The 12,710-nt window shown below is 35.4% G+C and overlaps 1 protein-coding gene across 5 annotated transcripts in view; it reads left to right on the top strand.

Moving 5' to 3' along the window:
• Window positions 1–12,710, top strand: part of DACH1 (dachshund family transcription factor 1) — a 352,684-nt gene that overhangs the window by 177,943 nt on the left and 162,031 nt on the right. For all 5 annotated transcript variants that reach the window (XM_066545065.1, XM_066545064.1, XM_066545063.1 and 2 more), the window contains exon 3: window positions 4,615–4,776. In XM_066545065.1, the coding sequence (XP_066401162.1) occupies window positions 4,615–4,776 (162 nt within the window). The remainder of the gene's footprint in view (window positions 1–4,614; window positions 4,777–12,710) is intronic.

Here is a 12,710-nt window from a genome sequence, read left to right as displayed (position 1 = left end):
GTTGTAAGCTGTTCACCCCATCAAAACGGAAAGTTTTAAGAGCTTTCTCTTAAGGCAGGCAGGCAATACTATTTGTTGGAAGGCAGAAACCCTGGATGTGATTTAGTGCCCACCAGTAATTCGTATACATTTTGAAAACCTGTCATGATATATGACAGCTCTCTTGGGGACTTTGCTTTTAGAACAGAATTGTTTTCTGAAGATGCTGTGGTTTTTTTGTCATTGTTTTCTGTTTCATTCACTCATTTTTCAGCGTTAGAGACCACACATACTGGGCATACTTCTGGTCTCATTCTCACCCATGAAATTCTGACTTCAGTAGAGTTGCACGGGTGTAAATTAGACCAGGACTTGGCAGGGGAAAGCTTATGATTATATTTGGCAGAGACAGCAGGCTGCAACTTTATTAACATAATTAACAGCTACAAACACACCCAACAGGCCAAAGTAATCTAGTGACAGAAGAGAGAAGGTCTTAGTAGGAAAGGATCCTTTGCGCTCTCTTTTGGTGTTCTGCTTCTTGTTCCTGAGTTCCTGCTAAGGCTTGGCGAGCATTCAATTGAGCTGTAATTCAAATTCATACGGCTCCTGCAAGACACCTTGAACAGACTTTTGCTGATGAGTCTATAGGAACTGTCAGCAATACGGAGATTACTTCAGAAGCGTGATGGTTGAATCGAACTTTACTTTCTGATGTTTTGCCTTTTGAATTAAATTGTTGGACAAGATTAATTGCACGCAGTAAGAGATTTAAATGAATGGCTTTATAAAGCATTAAAGTTCTAAGTATGTCACATGGGAAAAAAGCTGTAAGGTTTAAATGAATAAATGTATTTAATGCATAAAATGTCTAGGCTAATTTTTTAATTCCTTTACAAACATATTGAAAAACCATACTTTATTCATCCATCTTAGTTATATTGCTGTGGTTGTGGTAATTTAATATTCCTGCTCTTTGCTAATCTTCTGGTTCAACAGAAGTAAACAATAGGTTTCATAAATTAAAAATACGCTCCTCAGAACATGCTTCTAAAGATAAAAAACAAGGCTGTAAACATTTATGACTGAAACAAACTAGATTGTTCAAATACTGCCATGATGTATCATGTATATCAATATGGCACTGATATCAGTTAGAATGCAAACAAGGTTTTAAATGATGTGCCCCTTCATTTCAGCTGGAGAATCCGCTTTACACCATCTGCCTATCAGATGGTTAGGAACCAGGACTGCGTATTAATGCCACATGTTCGATTTTCATTCCTCTTGTAATGGTTAGATTCATATTGCTAATAGCTGTGCATGAGCACTGTCGATGAAATTTGTGTGACGATGGAGTGATGAGATATTTATAAAGCTGCCTGTCTCACTGCATAATCAGCAGGAAGAATGCCAGACATAAACAACTTATCAATTTCAGAATATTAATGACAACTACCATTGCCTTTAATCCACTGAATATTTTGGCCTGAATACTTTTTAACTGTTCAAATAAATATTTGTAAAGAACAAAAAATACCTACGTGGCTATTTGGTGTGGTCCTTATTTCTTTCATTTCAGTTGAGTTTGTAGGTTACATTTAGTTATCTCATTTTTGAAGGTAACATTTCTGTAGTGTAGAGAAGTGTGCACCTTGGAAATTCCTTGGCTACTTATTGTAAGAGTAAATTGATCTTAAATAATGTTTACATCCAACAGCTTTTTCAAATAATAAATTTTTTTAAAATCCCAGTTACTTCCCTGTGTATGTACCCGTACTGGGACTTTAAAACTTAGTATTTTAAAATATAAATATAGATACATAGTGGTGTATTAACTTCTGCTTACAATATATTTCCCTGCCTATACTAGTGAGTTAAGAAAGATAAGTTGGGCCCTATGCAGAAGTTCTGGTACACCACAGTGCACCAGTCATTATAAAGCAATTGGCTCTGATAAGTGGCTTTGGGCCTCCCTTGCCACTTGCTCAGGGGATAGGAAAAAGCAGCAGTAAAGGAGAAACTGTGCTGTAGACTGGAATTGCTGTAAGGACCACCATTAAGCTAGAGTTCTGAGCATTATTCCTTCCATTTCCCTCCTTACTTGCACCAGTGCTTACACACATTTCAGATTTGTATGGTTTCCATTAATTGCTGTATGGCAAACTAATCATTTCAGTCACTTCTGTGATTGTAAGAGAAGGAATGAAATTATTAGTTTAATTCCTACTGTTTAAAATTATCATTTTTTTGCCACAAGCATTATCTTGCAAAAATCTTACTATAGAACTAAGCAATTAGTATTTTAGTTTCTCAGTCCCCATCCAAAGAGCATACTCTTTTTTTGCAAATTTTGTAGCAAAAGAGGATTTTTATTTCAGGGATTCTGCATCCAGGTCATTATTCCAATGAAAGAAAATAATTGCAGGTGGTGTCACAAGTCCTTTGTCCAGCATCTCTTTCATATGTAATTTATCCCAGCACTTGGAAGCACTTTAAAACTGCTGGTGTAAAAGTGTAGTCGCAACCAAAAATTTGAGGCCTGCTGTTGTAGTCATTGAATATAATGTACCAGGATATTCCTCCAAATAATTGTTCTTTAAAAATGCTAGGTTTAGCTTTTCAGGGATGTATACATATATTAAAAAAGGAAGTATAGGTTATTGTGTTGTTTAATGAGCACCGGATGCAAACCAAAGTTCAGAGGTGCACCATCCCTTTTTCTGTGGCCAAATTTAGGGACTGTAACCAAATTTGTATAATGTATGGCTTCATATCCTTCCTCTAAGGTAAAAATATAATTGGAAGCGATCCATGTTATTGTCAATATCTTTTTAAGATCAGAACTTGCACAATTTGTGATAGTAGCAGAAGCTAAAATAAAAATAAACCCTCATATTTATTCATCTTCTCATTTATTTTTGGTTTTTGGTACATCTACCTGAAACAGCACTTTTGTAAAGAATATTGATCTGTAATTATCACTTGGTCAGTAATTCTCATTACACTTGGAGGTGTTAGAAGTCAGCCTGTGAGGAGGGTTGGGAGGCTGGAACTGTTTGCTAATCTTTATGTGGTCATGCAAAACAATAAGGGAAAACAACCTTCAGTCAAGCAACAATATATTCAAAGGCACCTCTTATGCCACCTCATAGATTTCCTGATGTCTGCTCACCTTCTGCTTTTTCCCTGCTGGAATTTGCCTTCTGTCCCTCCCTATCGCTAGCCAAAAACATGGCAAAAGTGAACTTGTTTTCCATGTAAGGAGTCAAAGGAGACAACAAAGGACCCTGGGAAGCAATGGTGCTAGCAATATTTACCTCAGTGGCCTGGGATTATTTGCTTATTTGGTCTTTCCTGCTAAATTGCAGTCTTCCTATGCTAGACAGCAGCCTTAGAATAGTAAATTGTGGCGTTAGTTCCTCTTGAGATCCGTAGGACACTTCACACCTCTCAGAGTAGCTGAAAATCAGACAAACAGGCACCTTCAAACTAATTACATGGAGTTTTTCAAGCCTTCTCCACATTCAGGGCAAGAATCTTGATTCAAAATGACTGAGGGTCTGTTCTCTTCATGTGGCATCACAGGCTGAGGGCTGAGAGTGCATCAATGCATTAAACTTACCTGCTTTGTTGCCTTCTCTTTTGTTTCTTAGATTTAGTTCTCTATCATTTCCATCTCTGCCCCTGCATCAGTTGTGGGGGGGAGACAGCTCTTGTGAAGTTTTGACACTGTCTTCTCTCTGCTGCCACCCAGGCTGGGGCAGAGGGATCTGGGTGGGCATGAGCAGGGCTTGGAGACCACAGGAGAATTACCCTGCCTCAGGGAAGAGGGCAAAAACTGATGCTTGTGACTTTGGTTAAAGGCTGTGTCTAATTTTGAGTTTTGAAGGCAACGGGAGAACTGAACCAGTTCCCTAGTTGCTCTTGAAAAAGAGAAATTTTTCTGGGTTTGTAGAACATTCTTGTAAATGGCTGGATGGCAGAAACTTGGTTTGGTAGGAAGAGCACTTGAATTGCCTGTAGGTGATTTTGGGATTGGAATTAAGTGGGTAATACTTCCTCTCCTCATTGATAAATACTTTAATGCCTTACAGTCTGAGGAGAGCAGAATAATGTTCTGCATTATTTTTTTCTAGAAATGCTTCCTAGAAAAATTACATCTCCTTGCTATTATGTATGAAATGAGAAATGCCTGACTTCTATAATCTGTTACTCAGAAATTATAGACCTGTTATTTCTGTTTTCTTTAGCATTACTAAAATTAAAGATCTGATGGGAATTTTTTTCTAAGTATGGTTATTCACCTATTCATAGTCAGACAGGACACCATTTTGAAGCTAAATTAGATTTTTGACTGCATCTATTTGTAGCTGCATCTAGTTGTGGTTTTATTATGAATGCACTTACTGGACACCAAGTTAAAGTTTAGATGAATGTATAGGAGTAATTATCTAAATAGAGTGTGAAACATTTTACTTGAAAAAGTTGATAGTTTTCAAAGCCAATAAGAGGAATAAAACTCTGCAGTGCTCTCTGTTCTTGTAACAAGCATGAAGGAATAATAACAGTCCCTACAATAATGGAGACTCATAGAATAATGAATATTAAATTTTTTTTTATACTTCTTTGCAGGTCTGACAGCAGCAGCTGCAGCAGCAGCAGCTGCCACCAATGCTGCCATAGCAGAAGCAATGAAAGTGAAAAAAATCAAATTGGAAGCTATGTCCAACTATCATGCAAATAATAACCAGCATGGAGCAGACTCTGAAAATGGAGATCTGAATTCAAGTGTTGGTAAGTTTCAGACATAGCATTATTATATGTCCATAATACTGAGATATTTTATTAAAATGGTAATCTTTCTGAACTTCCTTCTTAAGCTTTGATTTGGTGTAAAAAGTTGCATATTTGTTTTCCTTTTCTTAATGTTTTCAGTTTTATTTTGTACCTGACCTTTACACACCATTCAGTGTTGCTGTTACTATTACAAAAACATTCTTTTCTTCACAGGCTACTTTTGCAGACTCCAGTTAATATTTTCCATGAAAGAAAGTGGTTTGATTGCTTAGAGTTCATTTTTCAAAGTACAGGTGGAGTGACAGATGATGGTGTCAAAGTGAAATTTAACAATGTCTCCTGCTCAGTGTGCTGGGTATTGACTTTAGGTAATTCAGAACACAAGCTTGAAAGCAAAATATTTCATACTTTCATGTGCCCTGTGACAAAAGGAAAACATACATACACAATAAATTCTGCCATGCTCTGCAGTTCGTATCATATTTTATTTTAATAAACACGTTCTTAAAATGTAGTTAACATTTTTTTCCATTTCTTAAGCAGCCATCAGCAACTCTTGTTCTTTTTCAAAAAAGAATTGTTTCAATATACTTTATTCATTTGTTTGGACAATTTGTTTTGCTAAAGCATACTTCAAAGCTAGGATAACTTTTGTTGTTGTTGATTAAATCTTTAATCATCTGTGTGTGTCTGCTGTAAAATGTTTTGTTATGCCATTTCATTGTATTGGATCCTTTTATCATGTTGCGACAGTATTAACTCAGCAACAGAAATTCAATGACAAGAGGTACATTCAGAAGACTGGGTGTATACTGGAATCAAATGGCCTCAGATAGGCTTTTTGTTTTTATTTTGGCCCTTTGTCCAGATTTTTTTTTTTTTTTTTTAGCTTTTCATCTTCTAAATACATTTGGAATTAATCTGAGGGTATGCACTAGCCTTAACATAAAGAAATACATGTTTGAGGACAGTGTTTCTGTACAGTTCAGTAGGCATGAGTAGGGTATTATTTAGAAATAATATGAATTGCAGTTCAAAGTTCAGGATCACTTGGGTACATACTACTGTAAATAGCAACAATATGTGTGCATTACTGCGCAAGGAGATTATATGATTGGTTTTGTTTTCCTTTTAAATAAAGGCTTAAAAAATACCTCTATGATGGTGAAGAAAATAGTCTTAAATTACTGAGATACCAACATATGCAGTTACTCTAATACAAGTGTAAAGATTGTTCTCTTGGAGAAAAAACAAGAGAGGGTAGAGTGCAGGTGTCTTTGAAATCTGGAAGGAGGAGATAGGTACAAATGAAGTGGAAGGACCAGTTGGCCTCTAGCACACTGGGAGAAAAGTGAAGTAATGACAAAGGGTGAACAGGGTAAATACAAGCCGAGAAGATAAAGAGTGTGCACTAGAACTAGAAGCTAATTTAGATTTTCAGGCTTAGATGAATCCATTATGTGGAATAAAATGTTCAAATATACTGGTTTGTGGAGCTGCTATTCTGCTTGGCAGTTCTAGTTATAAACCACGTGCATCCATGGGGATGGGAAAATTAATCAGCATCTAAACCACACAGAGTATTTGTAGAAGAGTGGATAGAAGGAATATCTGAACTTCCTCTGAATAAAAAAGACAAATATCTATTTTGAAATATTTTTGAAATCCTTGTTTTAGGCAAAATTTAGATAACTAATATGCTCTTAGACAGCCTAATCATTTTCCCTATTTAAGAAAATACATTCTAGCTATTTTAGTAGGGCAAACTTAGTGAAGCAAGATTATTTATTGTCATTGTCAAAATTTCCTCTCAGCCCCTTAACTTACTTGTTAGCTTCAGTTAATTTCCCAATTTAACTGAATGAAGAATTGAGTTAATTTTGTACAGAAAAAAATGGCTCTTCTGCATAGAGTGAATAGCTTTCCAGTTGTCTCCATTGCATGAGGAATGGTTCTGAAAATACAGTTTTCTTGTCTGTGCATCTTGTCTTGAGCTGCACCCTTCATGCAGAGGATTTCTCAAGAGCAATTTGATTTATTTGTTTTTTTTTTAATAGTGAACCCTTTCTAGTGTCCAGTGTTGGTCATGCATATGAAATCAGAGAAGTGACTCCTATGCTACTAATGACAGGGTATTATTAGGTTCATGAAGAGTTAAGTTCTTTGTTTATTAGTTGCATTTTTGAAAATTAGCACACTGTATTATCTTGACAAGAACTCATATTTCAAAGGTGTTGCTTGTAGTAAGTACGTACACTTTCTTCTCCTGCATTTTTTCAGGAGAGTGTTTATTTATGTATTTTCAAATAAATATTATCAAGTCCATATACCAGTAATGTTTTAAATTACAGCTTGCTAGGGAAGAATACGAAATATTACATTACTGAATGTTGACAGGAGGAAAGAATAAAACAAAAGAAAACAACCTGATTTTAGTTTACATTTTAAATTAGCTTGTGTGCCTGACCAAACTGAAAAGGAACAAATGATCCAACCAGACTAAAAACTTAACTGAGTCATCCTAGCCCATATGTAGCAGGAATTATGGTGGGTGTGGATTTACCATCCTGTGCTCCAATGCTTTCATAAAGGTGGATAAATAAAATAAGGGCCCTTATTTTATTTATCTTATCGTATTGACATGTCAGGTTTACTTCTGAATTGTCTTGCTTTTTGGATTTAATCAAATGCTTAATGTGAATTACAGAAGTAATTCTTGTAGTCAAGCATTGTATAATTATACAGTGCACTACACAAATTTATTAACTTGGTCCTTTGAAGCAATGGCCAAAAGGTTAGTGAATGAAGGGAGTTAAAGGAAGCCAATGATACTAATAAGTAATTATTTTATATCTTTCTGTTTTGCTGGTAACCTTGAGCTTGCATCCTCCCACCAGAATTATCATTTTAGAAGGGAAAAAAAAAAAAAGAAATTACAGAGGAATCAGAGTGAGGTATTAGCACACTGAGTAAAATATATGGCTGCAACGCCTTTCTCCCCCATCCACAATCAATTGGATTCTTTTAGTTTAATATTTACTTGCTAAGATGAGATGCTAGTCTGCATGGTGATAAACAGTCTGCTACTGGCATCTGAAGGTGACCTGTCAGTTCATATGGACAAATCTCCTGCTTACTGAAATGTACAAAATAAATCATTAAAGCAGGCAGGTGCTCATTCCCAGATTTAAATCACCATAGATTTATGATTTGAATTAATGCTTCATTTGGTCATAGAAATAGATGCTGAGACAAATGATATGCAGTGGTTGGGGCTTCCATACTGTAGCCATCCTAATATTGATTACTGAGATGTCTTTGCAATCTCTTGTTTATATCAAGTACTGTCTTGTGACAGCTTGGCTGATATGAGCTACATTGCAGATAAGAAGGAAAAATGTCCCAGGTTCTTTTTAGTGGCAATCCTACATACAACATGCAGGATAGATAAATTATTGGGGTTTTGTCTAAAAAATGAATTCGTAGGGCAGCAAAGGGAAAAGAAGGATTGTGCTCTGTGTTGGGGATTTTTTTTGTTGCTGTTGTTGGATTTGGTGGTTTTTTTTCTTCTTTTTTTTTTTTTTAATTTGGTTTGGTTTTTTAAACTAATTGCAGAATGAAAAGAAGGAGACTGGCAAGGTCAAATTTTAAATTTCACTGCTGAGGTTCTACTCTTGTCATATTAGCATCTTAGTGTGATATTAGGATCAGTTGTATGTTTACCATCTGATGCTCTGAAGCAATGGATAGGTAAAGCAGCTCAATCATTTCCTCGCTGCTTAAGTACTTACTGCCCTGCTGTCCTACTTCATTAACCTGCAGCAGCAAAAGATAAAAGCCTTTGAAAATAAATACCTCTTAAAAGCTATTTTTGTGGGCTAGAGTTTGCTATCTATAACTTGGTAGGAAGTGAAGAACAGTCCGTATACTTTTGCTTCCCGAACATTTTATATAATGAAAACACTATGCATACACTTTAGGGAATACTCAAAGGATTTGTTAAGACCTTTGCCACTTGCTAAAATATGACTCATAAAACTTGTAAACAACTATCAACAATAGTAAATTACTTGCTTAGTAGGAAATGAGTTCATATCTATTCAAAATGTGATCTCAAAACAGATGTCCCAAGAAAATGTCATTGTTTAAACGACATTCATACAAAAAAAATGCTATTATTTCTTTAAGGAAGTGAAGCAATCATGAAGACTTTGGTGTTCTTAATTTCTAAACACGGTTAGGAAATACGAGGCAACATTTTACACTTGGCTAGCATGTTAATCCATAAACAACCACAAAATGTGTTGAAAATTAAGATATTTTCTTGGCATGTTAGGTTTCCTCTTCATGTGCATTACCTTGCAATATTTAAAATGATGAGACAAATACAAGACTTCCTGTGATGTGTTATTCAAAACTAAAGCTTGCTTGTATTCTGCAATTTTTTTTCATCCAGAATCAGAGATAAAATGATTTAGATGAAATTATTTTTCTCCGGTGACCTTGCCCAATAATAGAACAGTACAAAATGCAGTAATTTCCTTTTTCTAAACACACATGTCTATTTTAAGGGAAAGAAATACTTTTATGGTTTCAGGAAAAAGTCTTGGAGACCTTGAAAAAGCAAATAAAAGGAAACAGAGAATGCAGGCCACTGAGCACAGCTCTGCAGTTGCACATCTGATTCTCTGCCTTGGCAATGTTAATGAACCTCAAATCCTCCCTATAATTAGATGAGGGAATTGCTTATATTTTCAAACAGATGATGCTGCTGTAATGAAACGATTGGAAACGATTGACAGGGAACTTAAAAGTGTCTACAGTAGTCATTTAGTTTCCGGGTTTTGGGTTTGGGGCTTTTTTCCTTTCTTTTTTTTTTTTTTTTTTTTTTTTTTAATGTAAAAGGAGATTGGCTGTAGATACAGGTCCTGGGAGAGGTAGTAATTTACACAGAATGCTATGACAGGTGTCTTTGTATAGCATGGAAATAAAATGGAAGACAGAGGAATGATGGGCAGGCATGGCAATTTTTTGGGAGGGGGTGTCCTGTGCTTATTCTGCCTGGGTTCTTTAAAAGGGGCCGAGACTCAAGAGATGGATCCGGATTGAGTGCACAGCTGTAACTGCTGATGAGCTAATTGCTCCTTATCTCTCAGCCCCATTCATCTTCATTTTTTACCAATTACTGAGAATTATCTGTGTTCTCAGTTGGATATGAGAGTTAATCCTTTTTGGTTAAGCTGGCAGTACTGTGAGCAGATTCCAAATCATAGGGTGAAAAAGCCAGAGCAAGCTTGTTCTCAAACTCTCTCCAGTTCAATGACAGTATCAGTAGTTCATAAGAATTTTTCTATTGTTTAACAGATTAAACACTGGGCTGTTTTTTTTACTTTTATATTATTATTAATATGTACTTTTCTCTTAGTGTAAACTGAATGAGTATATTCCTAGGTGGATGTGTTTCCTTTCTGAAAGTATTGCAAAAATGAAAATAAGATAAACATTAACTTCAGACCAGGAGGATTCTTTGCAGAACATCACTGTTTATTGTATGATACATAGCACTTCTTTTAATGATGAGACTGTGCATGCAACTTTGACATCGTGGGACATAAGACAAATGCTTGTCAGTGACAGATATCTACTTTTGTAAATTTGTTTGAGATCTGTAGGTGAAAAGTGCTGTCTAGGTGCTTGCAAAAGCATAATCATACAGCCTTAAGGACAAATGTGCTATGTGGAGCACATCGTATTTCAAGCTAAAGGAATGCTTTCATAAAACTGTGCTTTGGGAACACACAGAACACCAGAAACAGATCATTTAGTTATAATCAGGTCACTAAGCTTTTTTTTCTAGAATTTTGCTTGTCATGGGAAAAAAATCTTGCATCCTATAGCTAAAATGTAATGTTTGTCTGTCAACCAGGAATATAATTAGTCCATATCTGCTTCCCTAGACTTTAATTGTTATGGTTAAATTTGCTAAACAAGGCAATAAGTGGTTGTTATGACCTGAGCACCAGTTAGTAAATTTGGAGAATTATTAGCAAAGATTCAGCATTTCATATTGGAAGGTCAGTTGTGCTATAACAGTTCCCTCATCCAGATTAAATCTTCAGTGTGAAGTTCATTGAAACAAATGTAGACATTTGCATCAGAGTCACCTTAGACTCAACAGACAGCAATAGGCAGTTGTAGGGGTGATCCATCTCATCCTAAAGTAGATGGCAAAAGTAGATCAGATAAATTGCACCTTACAAGTGCTTAGTCATGCGACTACGGAGTTGTAGTTACATAAAGGAAGTTAAAGGAATGGATCTCACTCTCAATGCATGCAATTAATATTTTCTGGAATAAGATTTGAAGATTTGAAGGAGGTAACAGGTCCTTTCCAAGACAGTGATACAGTCATGGCAAAATAGTGCTTGAGGCACAGTGAAATAGAAAAGTAAAAGAAATAAATTTACTCTTCAGAAACAGCAGGTGAGAAGTTTAACTATTCTCACAGGAAAGTATTTAGATATAAATATACTCAGAAGTTTTTCTGATTGTATGGGTAAGCTGCTTCTGAAAAGAGTGATTTTACCTTCATGAAGCATACTAGAGAGCAGGCTTCTAAAACTGCAGAAGCAAAAGCTTCCAGTGTGACAATTGTGCTTTGGGCTTGCTATGAAGCTGTATTGAGTTCATGGAAAAATCTAAATTAATAAGTCTATCTTGTCAGCAAGATAAAGAGAAAAAAAAAGCTATTTATATTGTTTGATCACATTTACTTTATTTCCTGTTCCATGAAAGATAATCCTAATTGGATAAATAGTTGGATAATTTAATCTCCAATGTGATTTAATTTCAAAATGTGTACTTTTTTGTTATGGCCATTTTTTCTTTTTATTAGTGCCTTGTATGAAACTAACAAAATTGTTAAGCTTTCATTCAGTTTTGTTCCATCGTTCCTTGTTATCTGCAGTAAATATAGTAAAACCTGATATTGTGGATGTGCTATGTTAAGAAATATAAGTTTAATACACACCTCATTTTACTAAGTAGTTACAATAGTCTACAGGATCATCATAAATATTAATTAGAAGCTACTTTTTTAAAAGAAAACAGTAAATTTTGGGGTTATTAGTTCAGTTTTAGGAAATAATGTCTCTGGTGGAATAAGTGACAATGTCATACAATAATTAAATTATCATCATGAAAATGTGTCTCTTTTCTGTGTGACAGACATGTAAATATGCTATATTACCCAAAGAAATATTTTCTCTATAGTTATATAGATATTTAAGAAATGCAGAGTTTTTTCATTCATATACAGGACAAAGGACTACATAGAGCTGCATTTATTTTTGGGACAGAATTTAAAATATGCATCCTTTTCTGACTGGTGTATATGTTTCTGAGTTGTATGAACTAGGCAACAGTTATTTTTAGGGCTGAAGGTAATTTCATAGTATTGAATGCTTGGAGGGTTTTGTTTAATTGAAATATCCTGGGGCAGGGGGGCAAAGAAGTTCTAGAGACTCAGACTGTATTTGCAAACATAATATGCCTGCATGTGTCTGTGTTCAAAGGAGCATTTTTGGCGATTCTCCAGGTAATGGAAAGGCAACCATAGGCCCCAAGTCAGGCATCTACTGTAAGAAATTTTCTTAAATTGAGCCCGTGCATGTAGAAAATTGTGTACTCTGGCAGTTCTTAAAAACTGCATTTTATAGGTCCTTTCCCATCAGCAATGTCAGCGGGATGTACATGGAGATGCATTGCGCTTGTCTCAGAGTTTGCATTCAAGTCTTAGAGCTTCAACTTTTTATGACCGGGAAATCCATTAACACATCTATGTGGTAAAGCAGATAAATGAGGACCATATTGCTGCAAAAATCAGAATGGGAAATAACTACCTCTTTATATGGAAAGAAGTAATGTGGACA

This window comes from Molothrus aeneus, chromosome 2 (genome assembly GCF_037042795.1).
Source record: "Molothrus aeneus isolate 106 chromosome 2, BPBGC_Maene_1.0, whole genome shotgun sequence".
NCBI classification, from domain to species: Eukaryota; Metazoa; Chordata; class Aves; order Passeriformes; family Icteridae; genus Molothrus; species Molothrus aeneus.
This window is presented reverse-complemented; position numbering and strand designations above follow the sequence as displayed.